Source organism: Nomascus leucogenys, chromosome 2 (assembly GCF_006542625.1).
Source record: "Nomascus leucogenys isolate Asia chromosome 2, Asia_NLE_v1, whole genome shotgun sequence".
NCBI lineage: Eukaryota > Metazoa > Chordata > Mammalia > Primates > Hylobatidae > Nomascus > Nomascus leucogenys.
Window position 1 is genome coordinate 73,562,226 of NC_044382.1, and position 21,905 is coordinate 73,584,130.

The 21,905-nt window shown below is 49.2% G+C and overlaps 1 protein-coding gene across 2 annotated transcripts in view; it reads left to right on the forward strand.

Annotated features, from left to right (window-relative positions):
- The first annotated feature begins 2,174 nt into the window (after window positions 1-2,174).
- Window positions 2,175-21,905, forward strand: part of MYLK3 (myosin light chain kinase 3) — a 59,858-nt gene continuing 40,127 nt past the window's right edge. Inside the window, exon 1 of one of the 2 annotated variants that reach the window (XM_030797601.1) lies at window positions 2,175-2,381. Coding sequence is in view for 1 of the 2 variants with exons in the window: in XM_030797600.1 (XP_030653460.1) it covers window positions 17,136-17,612 (477 nt within the window). In the remaining variant the exon portion in view is untranslated. Of the gene's footprint in view, window positions 2,382-16,984; window positions 17,613-21,905 lie in introns of those variants that run through there. The other variant, XM_030797600.1, reaches the window with a different exon arrangement.

Genomic DNA, 21,905 nt, shown 5'->3' on the forward strand with positions numbered 1-21,905 from the left:
CCTATGTTAATCCCTGGAACCTGTGAATGTCACTTTACAAATCAAAAAAAGGATCTTGCAGATGTGATTAAGTTCAGGATTTTGAGATTGGGGGACTGTCCTGGATTAGCCAGGGGGGCCTCAATGCAATCACGTGTATTAATATAAAAGGGAGGCACAGGGAGGTGTGACATACACAGAGAAGGATGTGTGGTCCTGGAGGCAGAGACCGGAACGATGCAGCCACAAACCACGAAAGCCAGTGGCTGCCAGCAACTGGAAGATACAAGGAATGGGCTCTCCTCCAAGGCCTCTAGAGCACGCATTAGTCAGCATAGTTCCTGAACTATGAAGGAATAAATTTCTTTTGAGCCACTAAGTTTGTGGTAATTAGAGCAGGCATAGGAAACTAATGCAGTGACTGTGTGGTCTCTCTAGGCCTCAGTTTCCTTGTCTGTAAAACAAGGATATTAGTGATACATACCTAGTTTTTTTTTTTTTTCAAGGTCTTGCTCTGTCACCCAGGCTGGAGTACAATGGCACAATCTTGGCTCACTGCTCCCTCTACCTCTCGGGTTCAAGCGATTCTCCTGCCTCAGCCTCCTGACTAGCTAGGATTACAGGCAGGCGCCACCACACCCAGCCAATTTTTGTATTTTTAGTAGAGACAGGGTTTTGCCATGTTGGCCAGGCTGGTCTCGAACTCCTGACTTTAAGTGATCCGCCCACTGCGGCCTCCCAAAGTGCTGGGATTACAGGCATGAGCCACCACATCCAGCCTAGTATTTTTTAAAACTAAGGAATTTAAAATGCTTGGCAGGAGGCCTGGCATGAATATATGCTCAACCGAGATGAGGTATTGTGATCACTAATTGGCTCTGATAGGAGCACACTTGGGTTTTTGGGGAGCACATGGGCCACTCAGCAAACCCAGCTTTAGTTCATGTGATGTGCTTGGTTATCCAGTAAGGTCCACAGGGCACTTTAGAGGCAAAGAAGTTGAAATTAGTTAAAAGTGACAATACATGGTATTTACTGACCAACTGGCAGGAAATTCACCCAAAAATCTCTACCTGCAATTTCCTTTTTTTTTTTTTTTGAGACAGGGTCTCATGCTATCACCCAGGCTGCAGTGCAGTGGCGTGATCATAGAGCACTGCAGCCTCAGCTCCTGGGCTCAAATGATCCTCCTGCCTCACCCTTCCAAGTAGCTGGGACTACAGGCACCCACCACCACACCTGGCTAATTATTGTATATATATTTTTTTTTTAGAGACAGGATCTTGCCATGTTGCCCTAGCTTGGAATCCAACTCCTGGCCTCAAGTGATTCTCCCATCATGACCTCTCAAGTAGGTGGGACTATGGGTGCCTGCCACCATGCCTGGCTAATGTTTTTTATCTTCATTTTTTGTAGAGACAGGGGCCACTGTGTACCCAGGCTGGTTTCAAACTCCTGGCCTTAAGCAGTATTTTCACCTTGGCCTTTCAAAAGGCTGGGATTACAGGTGTGAGCGACCAGGCCCAGCCTCCACTTCCAATTTCTAGTGTGACTGTAGCCATCAGAGAAACACTTTTCAGGTAGTAATTTTTGTCACCTGGTGGATGCCCCAGTAACTTCTCATTTTCTGGATCTAATTCTGAGTGGTCATTCCAGGACACTTAATTAATAAACATAAAAGTAAACATGGCAGCTGGGAATTATAAGTGCAAATTCAGTTGCCCATCAGGAATGTGACCAGTGACCTGCACGCTTTGCTATATTATCCACGGAAAAGAACAGAGGGAGGGCTGTTTTGATCTAGGCACCCGGGTCCCAGATGCCTGAGAGCTATTTCTCTCCAAGGGCCAGACTGCAGCAGAGCCAATGAGTTTGGCTTTGAGATGTTCCCATTTGTTCGCCCAGCTCCAAGAGAAGTCATCGCTTTCATTGTGGGTTGTTCTGGGCAAATGATGGAGGAATTAGCAGCATGGCCTGGAGTGGCTCTGAGCAGGCCTGGGCCAGCTGACACACGCCACTTAGGTTTCCAGGGAGCCAAGCTGTCCCCACTCACGCACGGCTGATGCACTTGTGGCTAAATGCGGTGCGGTCAGGGCCCCGGGCCAGATTCAGGGCAGGAAATAGAATACCACCTCCATTGCCAGGGAAACAATGGTCTGTGGACATGATTTAAACTGGAGCCAACAAGAACGCTCAGAGGGCCGGCCAGCAGAGGAAGGGAGACCAGAGGGCAGCTTGCACAGATCTTGTCTTGGGTTATAACTGTTGACAAGCCACTTAACTGCCTCCAGGTTTAAGTTTATCTGTGTATAAGATGAAGGTAACAATATTTATACATCTCACTGGAGACTTATGAAAACAAGATTTTGGACAGATCCCTTGGGACCCATGGATGGAAGGTGGTATGTAAGTGCAGTGATAAACCTACTGTGTGTGTGTGTGGGGGGTGTTTTCAGCAGTGCATTAGGGACATGTAGACTCACCAGAAAACACTTTTGGAGTCTGATCAAAAATGACAAGAAAAATAAATAGCTCTTGGCTGTAAGTGCATGGTTTTCTTTGGTTTTGTACAGGTCTGGGAGAATTGCATGTGTAACTCAGACTTCAGAATTGTTTTCCACCTGTCACTGTGATGAGTAATACAGGTGCTCAGGTCATCTGAGAATCCTGTAGTGATTGTTCCCAAATATTTGCCAACTTTGCTTTACAAAACTCCCCAGTTCTACTGTGTGGTTTATGAGTTGTACATGGAGTCTGGAACATTTCTTCCCAAGGTGGGTGGGGAATCTATTTAAAAACAAAGCACACAGGAGGATAATTGTTCTTTCCCCGTGACGTGTGATTTTTGAGGAGCCTTCCTGTGGCTGCTAAATAGACATGTTTCTGTTCATTTAAGCCTAAGCAATTGACCTCAGACCTCCGAATATATTGTTCGTAAATGTTTTCCGTAAGCTGGGGTCCTGCGGGAGTCTATTGCTCCGTGTTCTTGGTTAGTTAAACCTGTCTCTTAGGCGTATCATCTGTCTAGAATAATTCCTCTGGCTCTAGGTGAATGATGACTATTATAGAAAAAAATTGTTGAGTAATAAACTACACACTTAATTTTTTATTAGAAAAATATAAATGAGATATAGAAAATAGAGATTATCTGTAATTCTCACAGGCGGAATGAACCATACTGGCATACATACATGTATATTTTCAACAAAAATGGGATTCTATGTATATGCTTGAGGTGAAGTCTTTACCTAGTAAACCTGGAAGAGCATTGCATATCCTTAGAGATTTTTGCCTGCAGCAGGGAGGGGTCCTGCTTCTGTTGCTGGCCTGCGGGGTGGCGGAATGAGAGGCCTTGGAAGAACTTTCAGACTTGTTCCTTGAGATGTTGCTCCACTTAGAGCCCCTGTGTTTTGGCAACAACATGCTTCCCAGAAGTGGTAAACACTTGCTAATTTGAGCTTCTGTGTGGATGCTGGTCCCTACCACTCCCCTCTATCCTCCTTCCCTTTTTTTTTCATGCTAGCAGAACTGATTAAGGCATGACTTACATGCAGTGCAATACACACACATTACAGCCTGTGGAATTTGTTTTTTGTTTTGTTTTGTTTTGAAATAGAGTCTCGCTCTGTCGCCTAGGCTGGAGTGCAGTGGTGCAATCTCAGCTCACTGCAACCCCCACCCCCCAGGTTCAAGTGATTCTCCTGCCTCAGCCTCCCGAGTAGCTGGGATTACAGGCGTGCACTACCACGCCCGGCTATTTTTTGTATTTTTTAGTAGAGACGGGGTTTCACCACGTTGGCCAGGCTGATCTCGAACTCCTGACCTCAGGTGATCCACCTGCCTCAGCTTCCCAAAGTGCTGGGATTACAGGCGTGAGCCACTGTGCCCTGCTCAGCCTATGGAATTTGAACATACACATACATTCTGTGACACCACCCAAGACATAAAACACCTACCTCCAGCATCCCAGAATTCACTTTGTGTCCTCTCTGCACCAATCCCCCCACCCCAGGTAATCACTTCCATTCATTCCTAAATACTAACTTTATCATGTTACTGCCCACCCCAAAATGTTCCATAGCATCACTGTCCCTCTGTCTTGCTGCTTCAGGTCTGTATGTCTCGGCCTAATTTTCCTGGTCCACCGTCTTAAGGGTCCCACCTGCTGGGCTTCCACTGATGTCGCGTGGCTGGAGGGTGGTCCTTGCATCCTCACCCCCACCTGCCAGGCTCCACCTGGGCTTTGTTCCCTCTGTGACCCCACTAGAACCATCTTTTCTTACCCTTCCAAGTCTCGCCCATCCTTCAAGGCTCAGCTCAAGTCCCATTTCCTCCAAGAAGTCCTCCCCAATTTCTTTGCCTTCCTCTTACACGCTGAGTTCGCTGGTACCATGTGACTGAGTTTCTGCAGATGTGGGGCCCCAGAAGCCTGCCCTGGCCACTGTGTCATTCCAACTTTTGATCCCCAACAACCATTTATATCTTGGAACAGACATTTTTCCAAACCCTCCTCTGTCCTCACCCATTCTCTCTCACATCCTGCAGCTGCCTGGGGGTCTGACCCTCCCCAGACCTCAGACCCTGCTCGGTGTCTGTGTCACCTTTTTCCTGCCCCAATGTTGGGACTTTGCTACCCAGATCAACCAAGTCCTCTCCTATGGACCCTCAGGTCCCGCCTCTGCTACCAGTTCTTCAGATTTGATACCAAGACATCTTTGGACTGGGCTCAGCTCAGAAGGTAGGGGTAGACTGAGGGGAGAGAGTTCACAGGTGAAGAGAAAGTTCTTTTGATGGGATGTGGGGTGGGGCTGGGAGCACTGGTGAGTTACACAGTCACCCCATCTCACTCATGTCTCCTGCACCTTGCAGTTAATGACTGTCCCACTTTCTGTTGTTCCTATGTGTTAACCTCACTCCTGTCCAGACTTTTGGGGTTTCCCATGGCACAAGCAGAGCTCAGAGCCCACAAGAATGGGCACAGTGAAGGGGATTAAATAAGACAGTGCAGCTAAGGTGCTGAGCACAGGGCCTGCCCATGGTCGGGCTGAGAGAAGCGAGTTAACTTCAAGACCCTGCAGTCCCTTCTCTGATTCTTGTCAGCCAGGGGAGGTGAGGTGGCATCCCAAAGCTGCGTGTGTGTTTGTAGGAGTCGAGGGGACTTCCAGAAACCCTCTTGTCCACAGCGAACACAGGCCCCAGAGCAGCAGAGCCAGGTCTGAGGCCCAGCTTCTCGCGGACTCTCCCTGTGACCTCAGTCTCTCCACGAGTGAAATGGGGCAGTGGTCCTTCCCCCTTGGATGAGCAGAGATCGTGAGCACTGGTGCTCAAGGACTTTGCAGATGGAACCCTGCATGAGGCGGGTTGGCCTGGTTCCAACTTAAGCATAATTGAGTTTTCTGAATTGGCAGCTGGAAGATGTAGTCCCTCATAGAAAAAGTTGGGTTCTAGACAGAAAGCAGAAAGTTTCAGTGAGATTAGAGCATGTGGAAAAGGGGCTGGGCGTGGTGGCTCACGCCTGTATCCCACACTTTGGGAGGTGAAGGAGGGTGGATCACTTGAGGTCAGGAGCTCGAGACCAGCCTGGCCAACATGATGAAACCCCATCTCTACTAAAAATACAAAAAATTAGCCGGGTGTGGTGGTGCCCACCTGCCTGTCATCCCAGCTACTAGGGAGGCTGAGGCAGGAAAATCGCTTGAGCCCGGGAGGCAGAGGTTGCAGTGAGCAGAGATCGTGCCTCTTCACTCCAGCCTGGGTAACAGAGCAAAAATAAAAAAAAAATTAAAAAAAAAAAAAGTGGAGGAAAGGGGAGAAAAAAATAGGAAAGAAAAGAAAGCTGCAGTGACACCACCCTCAGTTGTAGGCAAACGCAAGTCTGACTTTGGAACATGCCTTCATCACCCTGTGCCTCAGTTTACTTGTCTGTGAAATGGGGATAACAGTTTTTTCCTCCTAGAATTGTTGTGAGGGGCAAGTACAGTAATTGATGTAAGGATGTAGCACAGTGCCTGGCTCAGTCAACACTAGTGTTATTATTTCCTAATAAGTGTTTGTTGTTGCTCAGTGAATGAATGGATGAATGGATGGATGGATGAATGGCCATTGGTCTGGATTTGGCTCCAGAGGGTGCTTTTTTGTTATTCTCTAGCATTTTCAGGCTGATTCCATCTGACTTTGCTTAGGCAGGGAACAGTTTGACTCGCATGTGGAGAAGGAAGAGAGGAAATGAGAAGCCTTCGCCCAGGGGTGCAGGACCACACACAGAAGGCAGTGAGATCCTGGGAGCAAACCCAGTGGCACCAGAGAGCCAGTGGGGACACCCCTCACCAGGCCAGGTTTCCCTGTGGCTGCCGTTTCCCTCCACTTCTGTAGAGTCTGACTTGCACTTTGGTTTTACTCCCAAGCTCAGCTCCTTGATTCATCCTGGCAGGGCTGTGGCTGTTGCTTTATCATCTTTCTGCACGGCCAGGATGAGACAGGTCACAGACATTTTACTGTGAAAGAATAAGCAAACAATATTGAATATCTCGGAGTCCCTGCCCCTCGGCCCTCTCCCCCATCTTCTCAGACAACCATCAGAGCCCAGCCTGGGGGCGTAGGCCAGTCTCACCCTGTACCCCGCACACACCTCTCAACCTACAGAGCCGGGGAGTTCCAGGTCATTCCAGGTCATTCTAAGGGCAATGGTTTTACCATCTGGCCCTGTCTTTGCTACTTACGTGACCTTCAGAAAGCCCCTTCCCATCTCTGGGCCTCAGAATCTCCATCTACAAAATAAGGGAGATGACCCTTCCAGTGTCTGAGATCCCTCCTGTCTGTGAAAGTGGCAGAGGGTGTGAGTGATGAGCATGGGGTTGGAACGCTGTCCCCATGCCTTTCTGGTGGACTGGCCCTGGGCAGCCAAGTTCCCCAGGTTGCTCCTCCTCTGTGAAATGGGGATGACAAGCAATGACCCACCCCACAGGGCTGCAGTGTGTCTCAAATAAGGAGAGGCAGCCAAAGCGCTCAGCACAGGGTCTGTGAGTGCGTACAGAAGCCGGCAGCCCCGTCTCTCCTTCCCGTCAGCCAAGCTAGTTAATTTGTGGTCCCAAAGTTGAGAGAGAGAGAGAGAGAGAGGGGGGGGGGGGGGAGAGAGAGGAGGGGGGGGAGAGGGGAGAGAGAGAGAGAGAGGGAGTGTGTATGCGTGTGTGTGTATAGCTTGGTCTCTCCCAGCCTGACAGAGCCACGTGTCCTTGTCTCCTTGTCTTCTCCTGCACTGCAGCCCCGGGCTTTGGGGACTCTGTGCCTCTTTGCTGCCTTCTGAGTAGTTTTATTTGGAGGGCCAATAGCAGGACCCTCTCAGCACAGAGGTGACTGACCAGGCCCAGCCAGGGTACAAGCAGCCCCACTGAAGACGTGCAGTGCCGCCACCTCTCTGCTGTGGACCCGGCCTCTCCTCTGTCCTGAGGGCTCCCTGAAGGCAAGGAGTCCCTGCACATCCCCAGGGCCCCTGCACCCAGATGCAAGGTTTTGAACTCAGGTCAGTTCTGCCCGAGGACTCCCTCCCTTCATTCCTCCCTCCTTGGACCACACGGTGTTTGTTTCACAGCTGGATACTTTGCTAAGTGATGCAGGAAGTAGGCCCCCCGGGAGGCAGATAGAGCCCAGCAAGGCAGATAACCAAGTGAAGCCTCTGGATGCCGCTGGGGCCTGGACAGGCTCAGAGATAAGTGGAAATGCCAGGCTTATCGCTCCTGCCTGAGTTCTTCCAGAGAAATCATTCTGGCCAGCCAGCCCACCTCATTCCCAGCGCTCCGGGCGATTGGGCAGCATCCATCTCTAGGTAGAGTAAACACGGAGTTGGCACAGTCACAGTGGCTGATGGATGGGGACTCTGTGCCCCACTCCAGCACTGCGCGGTCCCAGCACCAGAGGCCAGCAGCGGGCGTCGGGTTACACCCAGATATTTGCGGTAAGGGCAGCTCTGGGCAAGTGTGCTTTGAAGTAAGAGCCCAAGGAACAATTTGTAGGGTCACGGGACTAAGGGAGACCTGGTGACAGTTGTTCCCCAGTCCTGGGTTCTCTTGCGCCAAGAAAGTCAGCAGAAAGCTTTGGTTTAGGGGGACAGTTTGGGGGTGGTCAGCTTGGGCCTTCTGCAACAAATGCATCATGTGGTGGACAGACGATGTGGATGGCAGCTACCCCTGAAGTTGTCCGCGTTGAACTCTGTGCGGCTTTCTGGAGTTCTTCATCTCTGCTTTCCTTTCTTAAGTGAGCTTGCTGCCATGGAGGGGATGTGTGTACTTCCTCAGTGCATTCCAGTAATGGTGCGGTGCAGGCGGGGAGGTGGCCTGGGCTGGGAGGAGGTCAGCTGGCTTAGGACTGGGAAGCTGTCCCCCTTCTTCCTCCTGCCCCCACCCCACAATGAAGTGACCGAGCAAGCACACTGCTGCCTTGCTGGGCTGACCGTCTGCAGTCAAACGGGGAGAAGATGTGGCTGGTCTTAAGGATGGCCGTTCCAATCGCTGCCATTTTCGTGAACTTACCATGTGCCAGGTGATGTGCTAGACATTTTGCTTATGTTAATGTCTAACAGCCCTGTGGTTATTGCAGTTAATGGGCCCCCAGTGCAGATGAGGAAACCTGTGTTCACACAGGCTAAGTGCCAGGTGCACCGTGAGCCCCTATGGCATTTTGTGTGAATTAGAAAACTTTCCTCTCAACATGTGGCTTCCTTCCCTCGGAAAATCGTCATCATATTTGATTTTGTTGGAACAAGACCTTTCACTGCTACACGCTGCAACACAACTGTTATAAATAAATGCACAAATCAACAAAGGGCATTGTGTGTTTCTCCCCTTAGAGGCTGTCCTTAGGTTCTGGATAACCCGTCTCCTGTCCTGGTCCCCAGAAGCAAACACATTGAAGCTGTTTCTTTGTTTCTTTTGATATTTGCCTCCATATTTCTTCATTCTCTGTTTTGTGCATGATCTATGGAGTTGCTGGTAAGATAAATGAGGACTTAGCTCTCTCACACTCCCCACTTTCCCTCCCTCACCCTCACAAGACAGATGTCTCTGCTTTTACTTAATAAAGGGTTTACTTTACTATGACTAAATATTCTTCAATGCAAAATCAATGATCGTGTTTTAATCTCATTCTTTCTTATAAGAACTCTGGGCTGGGCGCGGTGGCTCACACCTGTAATCCTAGCACTTTGGGAGGCCAACGTGGGCGGATTGCCTGAGCTCGGGAGTTCGAGACCAGCCTGGGCAACACGGTGAAAGCCCATCTCTACTAAAATACAAAAAATTAGCCAGGTGTGGCGGCATGTACCTGTAGTCCCAGCTACTCTCAGGAGGCTGAGGCAGGAGAATTGCTTGAACCCGGGAGGCGGAGGTTGCAGTGAGCCGAGATTGCGCCACTGCACTCCAGCCTGGGCGACAGAGCAAGACTCCGTCTCAAAAAAAAAAAGAAAAGAAAAAAGAACTCTAATTGTCCTGGCGTCTCTAATTCCTTTTGTTCCCCTTTTGCCATATCTGCCATCATCATGCTGATGGCTAATGTTTGAGCACTTGCTGGGTGCCTCCCAGGCATTCTCATGGCACCTCCCGACCACTCCATGAGGGTATGTGTTATTATTATTCTCCTGTTACAAACAAGGAAGTATAGACTCAGAGAGGTTAAGTGAACGCTGGCCTACAGCTCTGGCTAATAACTGGCAGAGGCAGAAGTTAAATCCAGGCAGTCTGACTCCAGGCCCCATGCTCTCCACATTTTGCTGCACATGTTTAATTGCATTCTATTGTACACTCTTTCTCCCCCGGGAAGGTTCCTGTTGAACACTCTTGATTTTCTTGCTTCATCTTTGGGCCTAGGTTGAAGCTATTGTTTCTTGGAGCTCTTTTTTTTTTGAGACAGAGTTTCGTTCTTGTCACCCAGGCTGGAGTGCAATGGCGTGATCTCAGCTCACTCCAACCTCCACCTCCCAAGTTCAAGCAATTCTCCTGCCTCAGCCTCCTGAGTAGCTGGGATTACAGGCACCCACCACCAGGCCCGGTTAATTTTTTTGTATTTGTAGTAGAGACGGGGTTTCACCATGCTGGCCAGGCTGTTTACCCCCTCATTTTGCTGGAGTATATTGTCAAAGCAGCTTCCTTAGAAAGCATGTGTGGGTCAGGTGCGGTGCCTCCAGCCTATAATCTCAGCACTTTGGTAGGCTGAGGCAGGTGGATTGTTTGAGACCAGGAGTTCAAAAGCAGCCTGGGCAACATGGCAAAACCCCATCTCTAAAAAAAACCCCAAAAAAATTAGCCAAGCATGGTGGCACACGCCAGTAGTCCTGGCTACTTGGGAGGCTGAGGTGGAGGACTGCTTGAGTCCAGGAGGTTGAGGCAGCAGTGAGCCGAGATCACGCCACAGCACTCCAGCCTGGGTGACAGAGTGAGACTATGTCTCAAAAAAAAAAAAAAAAAAAGCACGAATTGTTTGCATTTTTGCAAATCATAAAACCCTTCATTTTGTTCTCTGATGGTGGTGCAATGTCTTCAAAATTCTAAGGGGAAGTGCTGTCCTATCTAGACTTTGACAGCCAGCCTCTCTTCTAGCATCCAGTTGTTTTTAGGATGAGAAGTTTCATGTCATTCTGATTCTAGTTCTTTGGTATGTGTAGTAGTCTATTTTCAGAAATACCTGAAACTGGATAATTTATAAAGAAAAGGAATGTATTTCTTTAGTTATGGAGGCTGAGAAGTACAAGGTTGAAGGGCTGCATCTGGTGAGGACCTTCTTGCTGGGGAGCCCTCTCTGTAGAGTCCAGAGGTGGCCCAGGGTATCCCATGGCGAAGGGGCTGAGTGTGCTCCCTCAGGTCTCTGTTCCTCCTCTTATGAAACCACCAGGCCCACTCCCATGATAACCCATTCATCCATTAACCCGTAAGGGCAGGGGCCTTGTGATCTAGTTGCTTCTTAAAGGTCTTACCTCTCAATACTGCCACACTGGGATTAAATTTTGATATGAATTTTGAAGGGGACAAATTCTCCCAAGTATGTGGTTTTTTTTTTTTCTTTTAAATTTCAGTGAGTTTTTAAATCTTCTCTTTATCCCTGTGTTCTAAAATTGCATAATGACTCTAGTATTTCTTTTATAAATTCTTTCCTTCTTTCATTTCTCTTTCTGAAACTCCAGTTAATTAGATGTAAGGCTAGCTGGACTCATTGTCGAACAGCTTTCTCTCCTGCACTTGTCTTCATCTTTTAGTTTTATTTTCTGGGATATTGTCTTAGCTTTATCTTCTAATCCCTATATTGAATTTTTAAATTTTACTATTCATATTTTTAAATTCCAAGACCTCTCTTTTATTCTACAGTTGTTCTTTTTCCATAGCATCCTCTCCTTTTTTAAAGAATGGAATAGCCTTTCACGCTTTTCTGTGGCTACAAATGACAGCCTTGTCTGTTTGTTTTTTGAGACAGGGTCTTGCCCTGTCACCCTGGTTGGAGTGCAGTGGCACGAACACAGTTCGCTGCAACCTCCGCCTCTTGGGCTTAAACAATCCTGCCACCTCAGCTTCCCAAATATCTGGGACTACAGGCGCACGCCACCACACCCAGCTAATTAAAAATTTTTTTTTTGTAGAGACAGGGTCTCCCTATATTGCCCAGGCTGGTCTCGAATTCTTGTGCTCAATCGAGCCCCCCGCCCTGGCCTCCCAAAGTGCTAGGATTACAGGTGTGAGCCACCTCACCCCGCAAAATGACAGCCTTTTTGAAACCTTCTGTTTCTCATTTTCTCTGTTTCTTCTGTGATCATGTTTCTGTTTATTTGCTTTAGTCTTCCCTTTTCATCTTGAAGGCTTTCTTTGAACATCCAGTGATCCTTTTTGTCTGTGCATATTTCTGAAGAAGGTATAACAGCTGGGTGGGTGGTTGAGGCTTGTTAACTGCGTGGTTTTGTTGAGGATGATCAGGTGGGGCGCTCCTGGGAACCCTTTGGGCCAGCCCCTAGAACTATTGTGGTGTGGACCATTACATTTCTCCAGAAGCAGGCTCTGATCTCGAGGGAGGATGGGCCTGGCCAGGCCCTTCTGTGCTGAGGTGTGGGGCAGGAGGAGGGATGGACTTTTCAGTCTTGCATTCCTGCTCCCCATTTACCCCACCGGGGGTCTCGGGGCCCGAAGCCTCTCTGGGGTCCTACAGGGAAAGCTGGCTCCATGCTTATCTGTATTCGCCTTTGTGGCCAGTGAGGCTGCAGTTTTCTCTTTCTTGTTTCTCCAGTTACCTCTCCTCCACCAGTTTTCCATCTTCCAGAAATTCATTGATAACACTCATTCACCAGTGGCCCCTTCCATTCTGTTCATCGTTGCGGGTGGGTATTTATTTTCTTCCTTTACCATGAAGTCTCTGGAGGGGAAGGAGAGAAATATGAGAGGTCAGTCTTTCAGCTTGAGTCAGAGCCTTGATATCATTTTATTTTATTTTATTTTATTTTTTGAGGCAGGGTCTTGTTCTGTTGTCCAGGTTGGAGTACAGTGTCTCCATTGCTGCTCACTGCTGCCTCAACCTCCCAGGCTCAAGAGATCCTTCTGCCTCAGCCTCCTGATAACTGCGATGACAGGCACATGCCACCATGCCTGGCTAATATATACATATATGTTCTTTTGTAGAGACAGGGTCTTGCTATGTTGCCCAGGCTGGTCTTGGGGCTCAAGCAATCCCCCTGCCTCAGCTTCCCAAAGTGCTGGGGTTACAGGTGTGAGCTACCACTGTCCTGGGTTAATAAAGCCTGGAAAGATATTGAAAGACCCCATCTCTACAAGAAAGTTTTTTTTTTTTTTTAACTTTTATTATAAGTTCAGGGATACATGTGCAAGTTTGTTACACAAGTAAACTTGTGTCATGGGGGCTTATTGTATAGATTAACTAATGGGTACTAGGCTTAATACCTGGATGATGACATTTAAAAAAATTAAAAATTAGCTGGGTGTGGGGGGCATGCACCTGTAATCCCACTTATGCAGGAGGCTGAGGCTGGAGGATTGCTTGAGCCTAGGAGTTCCAGTTGCAGTGAGCTGTGGTTGTGCTACTGCACTCCAGCCTGGGCAACAGATCGAGACCCTATCTTAGAAAAAAACAAAGTAAAATAAAATGAGGGTGTTGAAATCTCTCTCACCCCATGATCCCCGAGACTGTTAGGTCACCAGAAGGCCAGGGAAGAGTCTTGGGGTTTAGTGCATGCTGGTCCCACCCTAGGGTGAATAGAGGTCAGCCTGTCTTTTTCTGGGAGAGGATCTGCTGCCCTCTCCTTACCCAGGAAAGACAACGGGTTATTGTATTTGCTGCTCTGTCAATCCAGTTCAGCTACCTCTTCTCTGGTCTTCCTTCTCTTGGCTTGGGGGGTCAATGCCTCCCCATCCTCTGGGCAAGCACCATCACCCAAAATCTGGCCAAGCCCCCTGCTGTGTCCTGTGCATCAGGGAGAGTTAGAGAGAAGCATCCCCGCAGGAAATCCATGTGCTGCAAACTCATTTCCCCTAAAGTGAGAACGAAAGAGGTTGAAGCTGGTCCTTCTGGCTACTCCTTTCCACCAAAGAGGCCCCAGGAACTGCCTGCAATATGTTCTAGGCTTTCTCCCAGAGGGCCCCGGAGCGCCCTGGAGCTCCCTTCCCAGATTGGCAGGGTTTCCTGCCCTGTGCTCACTTTGATGCCTCCTCCTTCCACAGAAGTCTCAGGATGGTCTGCTCAGCCTCCTGCTGCCTCCTCCTTAGCTCATTCCTCCATGTTGAACACCTACCATGTGCCAGGCGGCTGGTGCCTCTGGGAATCCAAGCCAAGGCCAAGAGGCTTGGTCTGCCCTCAGGGAGCTTCCAGCCGCAGCCACATTCTTAGCAAATGAGCTACCTTGTAAACTTGTTGCTTAATGAAGACATGACAAATCCTTTTGTAATTTAACTCTTTTTTTTTTTTCTTTTTTGAGACAGAGTCTTGCTCTGTCACCCAGGCTGGAGTGCAGTGGCACCATCTTGGTTCACTGCAACCTCCACCTCCCGGGTTCAAGTGATTCTCCTCAGCCTCCTGAGTAAGTGGGATCACAGGCGCTCACCACCATGTCCTGCTAATTTTTGTATTTTTAGTAGAGATGGGGTTTCACCATGTTGGCCAGGCTGGTCTCAAACTCCTGGCCTCAAGTGATTTGCCTGCCTTGGCCTCCCAAAGTGCTGGGATTACAGGCATGAGCCACCACGCCCGGCCTCAGATAATTCATGTTTGATATAGATACATGGCTGGGGTATTTGGTGTTTTCCTCTGGATTCATTTAGACTTTGAAGTTATCTTTCTGGCTTATTTATTTGTTTTCTTTATCATTATTATTATTATTTTTGAGACAGAGTTTCACTCTTGTTGCCCAGGCTGGAGTGCAATGGCGTGATCTCAGCTCGCTGCAACCACCGTCTCCCGGGTTCAAGAGATTCTCCTGCCTCAGCCTCCCGAGTAGTTGGGATTACAGGCATGCACCACCACACCTGGCTAATTTTTTGTATTTTTTTAGTAGAGATGGGGTTTCACCATGTTAGCCAGGCTGGTCTCGAAATCCTCACCTCAGGTGATCCACCTGCCTCGGCCTCCCAAAGTGCTGGGATTACAGGCATGAGCCACCACAACTGGCTTATATATTTATTTTTGAGACACAGTCTCGCTCTGTCGCCAGGCTGGAGGGCAGTGGCGCAATCTCGGCTCACTGCAACCTCTGCCTCACCGGTTCAAGCAATTCTCCTGCCTCAGCCTCCCAAGTAGCTGGGATTATAGGTGCACACCACCATGCCCAGCTAATTTTTGTATTTTTAGTAGAGACGGTGTTTCACCATGTTGGCCAGGATGGTCTCAATCTCTTGACCTTGTGATCCATTTGCTCTGGCCTCCCAAAATGCTAGGATTACAGGCATGAGCCACTGCATCCGGCCCTTTCCAGCTTTATTAACCCAGGACTTGGCTGGATGCTGGTTCTCCAGAGATCTCCACAGCAGTGGCAATAATGAAGTCTCTCCTCCAGAGACCAGGGTCTGCCTCTCTTGTCTGGTGGGAATTTTATTCCACAAAAATTATGGGCACCAACTGGGGAGAGGCACAGGGGCTGGGTGTATTAGACTTCTGGAGACTTCCCTAAGCAGCCATTTCCCAAAGGTTGGCCCAGGGAGCCCAGATCTGCAGGGAAGTGCTAAGTGTGAAGTGTCGGGAGAGCCCGCTGCCCTGGTCGGGTGGGGGAGTCTTCTGTGGCAGATGAGGTCCTCCTGAGGCGCACGGTGGATCCCCAGAGGGACTGGAACACAGGGTTACCCCTCAAATTTCCTTTTCCAGGGAGACTTTGTTTATTTGTGTGTTTTCAGTGGCGGTGAATATAACAGACCCTGCTCTTTCTAGCATGTTCTGGGTCATTCCACCAATGACACCCAGGGCTGTGCTCTCAGGAATGGGTTTAGATTTCTCTGTGGGCTGCCCAGGGGCAACTATCGGGATAGAAGGGTAGGTAGAGAAGGTTGTGGTCAAGCTGCATTTGCATAGCAAGCTCATTGCAGTGATAGGTTAATGGTTTAACATAGCAAAACCTCTAATGGTGCTTTCATGTATTTATTTATTTTGAAGACAGGGTCTCGTTCTGTTGGCCAGGCTGGAGTGTAGTGGCAGGATCAGAGCTCACTGCAGCCTCAAGCAATCCTCCCGCCTTAGCCTCCTGAGTAGCTAGGACCACAGGTGTGTGCCACCACGCCTGGCTTATTTTTTGTAGAGACCAGGTCTCACCATGTTGCCCAGGCTGGTTTCGAACACCTGGACACAAGCAATCCGCCTGCCAAAGTGCTGGGATTACGTATGTGAGCCACTGCACCCGGCCCTAATAGTGCTTTTAGATTCCGAATGTCCGGGTCAGATTTTATCATAATTGCTTTTATTCAGAAGGGGGAAGCTTGAGGGGGATACCAAAGCCCCCTCCCTTGGGGGCAGCCCTGCCCATGGCTGGACCATCCTCAGGAGGCTGTGTGCCTGCCTGGGCTGCCTTGGGCAAATGCCCCTCTCTGGGCTTTGCCTTCTGCCCGCGGGGAGCTGGATGGAAATGGTGTAGGTCAGACTGCTCCGTGGCGTCCCTGGGAGTTTGAGGGGCTCCCTGTGCCCCACCTCGGGGGTAACCTTAGCATCTCGGCTTGTGTCTGCTTTATTGACTGATATTTCTGTAAAATGTTTTATTTGAACCAAGGGCTTCTAAGGCAAAAACGTTTGTAAACCACAGGAAACACGGGCCTGTTGTGCTCTGGGTCCCTGCTGAGTCTGTTTCGGTATGGAAATTGCATGTCTGATACCTGCATAGTTGTTATTGGGGGAAGCAGGTGTCTCTGGTGAGTGTCCCCTTGAGGGCCCTGTGAAGAACATGGCCCTCGGGACAGCGATTGGCAGGTGGCCAGGGCCATTGCCCTCAGTTCTATTTTTAGGTACAAGGGACTAGTGACTGAGGGCTCCGGTGGGGAGGGACCTGCCGGCCACCCTACAGACAGTCTAAACACATGTTCTAAACGCTGGTGTAGTAGTGGCACCTGAAGTTTGTTTTAAATTTGCAGAAGCATCAAAATTTTCATCATGGCAAAAGTCACAACTTTGCTGAGTGGTCTCACATTCCTTTCTGTCTTGGTCTTGCTTTTTATTGTGACACTGATGTGTGTGACCTCAGGGCTCTGGGCCTCTAAGGACCTTCCTCCACCCCGGGATCCTTCCTGGAGCCCAGCTGGTGGGTGCCATTCTCCAAAGGACCCTTTCCTTTCCTCCGAACCATTAGTTGCACAAACCCTGTCGGCTCTGGGCAGATTCTTAACATATTTGCCCATCAGCAGCCTCTCAGAGAGGAATGTTAAATGCTGCCGTGATGTCAAAGGGGCCCCAAGGAGAAGGGCCTGGGCCAACCTCGGCCTGTCACTCAGGCCCGTGTAGGGTGGGAGATAAGTAAAGCAAAGGCACAGGAAGAACCCGGGCCTCTGTGCTCCTCACACAGCCCAGGCTATTGTGGAGGTTGGTGCTGCCAGGAGGCTGTCAGCTACGGAGGACAATGACCTTGCAGACACCACTGCCTGAGTGAGAACCAGGGGTCTGTGCCTCTCCTCATTCCCTGCTCTTGCCCTGGTCAGGCCTGCACCAGCATGTCAGGAACCTCCGAGGAGAGTCTGGGGCACGGGGGGCTGCCAGGGTTGGGCAAGGCCTGCTTAACCACCATGGACAAAAAGCTGAACATGCTGAACGAGAAGGTGGACCAGCTCCTGCACTTCCAAGAAGATGTCACAGAGAAGTTGCAGAGCATGTGCCGAGACATGGGCCACCTGGAGCAGGGCCTGCACAGGCTGGAGGCCTCCCGGGCACCGGGCCCGGGCGGGGCTGATGGGGTTCCCCCCGTTGACACCCAGGCCGGGTGGCCCAAGGTCCTGGAGCTGGTGAGGGCCATGCAGCAGGATGCGGCCCAGCACGGTGCCAGGCTGGAGGCCCTCTTCAGGATGGTGGCTGCGGTGGACAGGGCCATCGCTTTGGTGGGGGCCACGTTCCAGAAATCGAAGGTGGCGGATTTCCTCATGCAGGGGCGTGTCCCCTGGAGGAGAGGCAGCCCAGGTGACAGCCCTGAGGAGGTTGGTTCCTGCTTCCCTACCCTGGCTGGTTGGGAGGCCCTGGCCCTGGTGGGAGACTGGCCAGGCAGGCAGTGTTTGGAGAGCTGGAGGCATGGTGTCCCCTTCCTGTGTGACCTGTTGATGGGGAAAAGGAGAGCTGGAAACTTACAGGTCATAGGTGGATTTCCAGTCAGGACACTGCCTGCCGTTCTCCCCAGGGAAGGGAAGAAGTGGGGCTCTGGCCAGGACTGCAGGGTCTTGGCAGCTCCAGGGAACCTAACCATGGGGGACACGCTGGCGGTTCGGGAGAGACGACCACCACACTTCTCTGACACCCCCGTGACTGCCCTTCTGCTCCTTCACACATGGGGTGGGACAGGCAGGAGTGCTGTCCTGATGAAGCCCTGCTCAGAAACCCACCCGCCACCTCCTATCCCCAACCTTAAGCTTAGCTCCAGAGGGGGTGGAGAGTGCAGCTGCCTGTGGGGAGAGGAGTGTTGACAGTCACCCAGGAGGACAGCAGGCAGGAGCCGGAGCCTGGGGGTGGAGGGTGGCATTCCTGGGAGCGGCTGTTCCCAAGAGTTGCATAATCAATCCTGCAGGCTAATGGAAGCTTGGCCGCTGGGAGAAGGATATGGGGGGTGAGGTCTGTAGAGGGAACACCCTGTTTGGGGACAGCTAGGGGTCAGCCACTTAGCAACACTCAGACAACCTGGAGCCACCATTTCAGACCCCTGCAGTGACTCACCAGCCTCTGGAAAGAGATGAGCTGGGGTCAAAGGGGTCTGTGCTTGACTCTGTGTCAGCTGCCAAGGACAGGAGCATGCCTCCCCTCGCCGCACCAGGCCAGAGCTCCCCTGCTGCCCCTTCCCCTCCCTGCCCTGCAGCTCCTCTCAGAGCTGCCCCTCTCCCTAGCCCCCGCTGTCTGCACGGTGCCTTTTCTGAGGGCTTGGCCTGCAGGGCAGTGTGACCCTAACCAAGCCCAGCTTTAAAAAATAAAATGCTGGGTGCAGTGGCTCATGCCTGTAAGTAATCCTAGTGCTTTGGGAGGTCAAGGTGGGAGGATTGCTTGAGGCCAGGAGTTTGAGACCAGCCTAGGCAACATAGTAAGACCCCGTCTCTACAAAAAATGAATAAAAAAATTTGCCAGGCATTGTGGCACATACCTGTAGAACCAGCTACTCAGGCGGCTAAGGTGGGAGAATTGTTTGAGTCCTGGAAATGGAGGCTTCAGTGAGCTATGTTTGTGCCAGTACACTCCAGCCTGGGCCACAGAGTGAGGCCCTGTCTCTTAAAAAAATAAAGAAATGTAATCTAATTATAGTCAGCCCTCCATATTTGTGGGTTCTACATCTGCAGATTCAATCAAATCTCGGATCAAAATGTAGTTAGTCCTGTGATGGTGTGTCCGTACTGAGCATGTACAGGTTTTTCTTTCTTGTCATTATTCTCTAAATAATAATACAGTTGTTATACAATAGTATAACAACTACTCATATAGCATCTACATTGTATTAGGTATTGTAAGTAATCTAGAGGTGATTTAAAGTGTATGGGAGGGTGTGTGTAGGTTACATGCAAATACCATGACATTTTATATCAGGGACTTGAGCAGCCATAGATTTTGGTGTGGAGGGGGCCCAGGAACCAATCCCCAGCAGATACAGAGTCACTACTGTAAATAATAAAATAGATCTAATCAATGGCTTTAACAAAATTAATATGCACATAGTAAAAAAAAATCATGTAGAGTAAAGAGCATACATCTCCTTCCTATTCCATCACCCAGGCCACAGAACACCAATACCCTGCCCCCTAGGCAAGCGTGGGTTCTGATTTCCTTTGAATCCTTCCAGATAGAGGCTGTGTCTACAAGCACCTTGGTATCCCAGCACCCTTTTGTTTTGTTTTGTTTTTCCCACAATCTGTAGCACCAGAATTGCTTTGTTGTTTTTGTTTTGTTTTTGAGGCGGAGCTTCGCTCTGTCACCCCTGGAGTTCAATGGCACGATCTCAACTGACTGCAACCTCCACCTCCTGGATTCAAGCGATTCTCCTGTCTCAGCCTCCTGAGTAGCTGGGATTACAGACGCCCGCTACCATGCCCGGCTAATTTTTTTGTATTTTTAGTAGAGATGGGGTTTCACCATGTTGGCCAGGCTGGTCTCGAGCTCCTGACCTCAAGTGATCTGCCTGCCTCGGCCTCCCAAAGTGCTGGGATTAAAGGTGTGAGTCACCGCTCCTGGCAGAATTGTTTTATTTTAATTCAAATGTTATTCACATTGTCCTGGCCCTGATTTCTAATTTTTTACTTAATATATTTTGGGCATTGATTGATGTTTATATCATTATGAATATATCCGGGTACTCCCTTTGGGGGCTGTGTCTTCAGTTGTTAACCGCCCAGATCCCCGTTTGTTTCTATTGTTTCTCATTTTTAGCAACTATAAATAATGATGCAGTGAATATCTATAGATATATGTCACAAGTGTGAGTTTATCTGCATGATACACTCCCGGCAGTGGAAATGCCAAGCCAAATGGTAAATTTGTACAGATAAAGGCAAGTCAGCCTTCAAAGAAGCTACTCCAAATCAGTCTCCTACCATCAAGGTGTGGGAATGCTTTTGATTCTTTGCCTTTCTGGTGAACGAAAATGGGAAATTATTGTGCATGTTTTTTTTTTTCTCTTTTCCCCACCCACGTCCCCCTTCAGATTATTTTAAGGAAATCTGAGATGTTGGATCATTTATTTCATAAATGTTTTAGCATTTATAGCAAAAAGATAAGGGCTCTTTTAAAAAACATAATCTTGATACTATCGTCACACCTAAAAAAGTGAATAACTTTATTTATTTTTATTTAGAGACAGGGTCTCACAGGGTTGCCCAGGCTGGTCTTGAACTCCTGGGCTCAGGCAATCCTCCTGTCTCAGCCTCCCGAAGTGTTGGGATTATAGGCACGAGCCACTGCACTGGGCCGAATGATAACTTTTTAGTATTACTGAAGTTCGGTGTTCAAATTTCCCTGATTATCTTATACTTTAAAAATATTTTAGGCCGGGCGAGGTGGCTCAAGCCTGTAATCCCAGCACTTTGGGAAGCCAAGGCGGTGGGGGGGATCACCTGAGGTCAGGAGTTCGAAACCAGCCTGGCCAACATGCTGAAACCCTGTCTTTAATAGAAATACAAAAATTAGCTGGGCATGGTAGCGCATGCCTGTAATGCCAGCTACTCGGGAGGCTAAGGCAGGAGAATTGCTTGAACCCAGGAGGTTGGAGGCTGCAGTGAGCCAAGATTGCACCACCATACTCCAGCCTGGGCAACAAGAGCAAAAACTACATCTTAAAAAAAAAAAAAAAGCTGAGTGTGGTGGCTCACACCTATAATTCCAGCACTTTGGGAGGCCAAGGTGGGCAGATCACGAGGTCAGGAGTTCGAGACTAGTCTGGCCAATGTGGTGAAAACCCTGTCTCTACTAAAAATACAAAAATTAGCCGGGCATGGTGGTGTGCGCCTGTAGTCCCAGCTACCCGGGAGGCTGAGGCAGAAGAATCGCTTGAACCCGGGAGGCGGAGGTTGCAGTGAGCCAAGATTGCGCCACTGCACTCCAGCCTGGGTGACAGAGCAAGACTCCATCTCACAAAAATAAAATAAAATAAAATAAAATTTACAGTTTATTTGTATCAGACCCAGATAACACAAATATTTATGTGTCTCTTAAAACTAACCTTCTGAACTTATGAAAAAATTTTAGGTTTTTATTATGGAAAATTTCAAATATAACCAAAGCTAGACTAATATGTCTCATAGTTTTGATTTATATTTATTTTACTAGAAGACTGAACATCACTCACAGGTTTGAAACCTTTTGTATTTTCTGTGAACTGCCTGCTCATACCTTTTCCCCCTTTCCTATTTTGTTTTTTTTGCCTTTTTCTTACTGATTTGTAAGAGCACTTCATGTATTAATGAAATTAGCTGTTATACATGTTGCATGAAGGCATTTCTGGGTAAGGGAAATCATAGAACTTCCTCTTTTCTGAGTTCTTGTGCCATTTCCCGTCTGTCCTGCCCCACTGGAACTTGCTAGATCTCTCCTCTGGCCCTGGCGTTTTAATAAACATGTTAGGAATGTCTTTTGGTTTGGTCCAGTCTCCCCATCAGGCTGTCGGCTGCTGATTGGCCCATGACAGGAAGCCTCTGCTTCCCTCGGTGTTCTGAGGCCAGGGCAGGTCTTGCAGGAAGGGCTCAGAGAATGAGCGGTGAACTGAGACCTAGCCACAGCTGCTAAACACATCGTCAGTGCTGAACGCC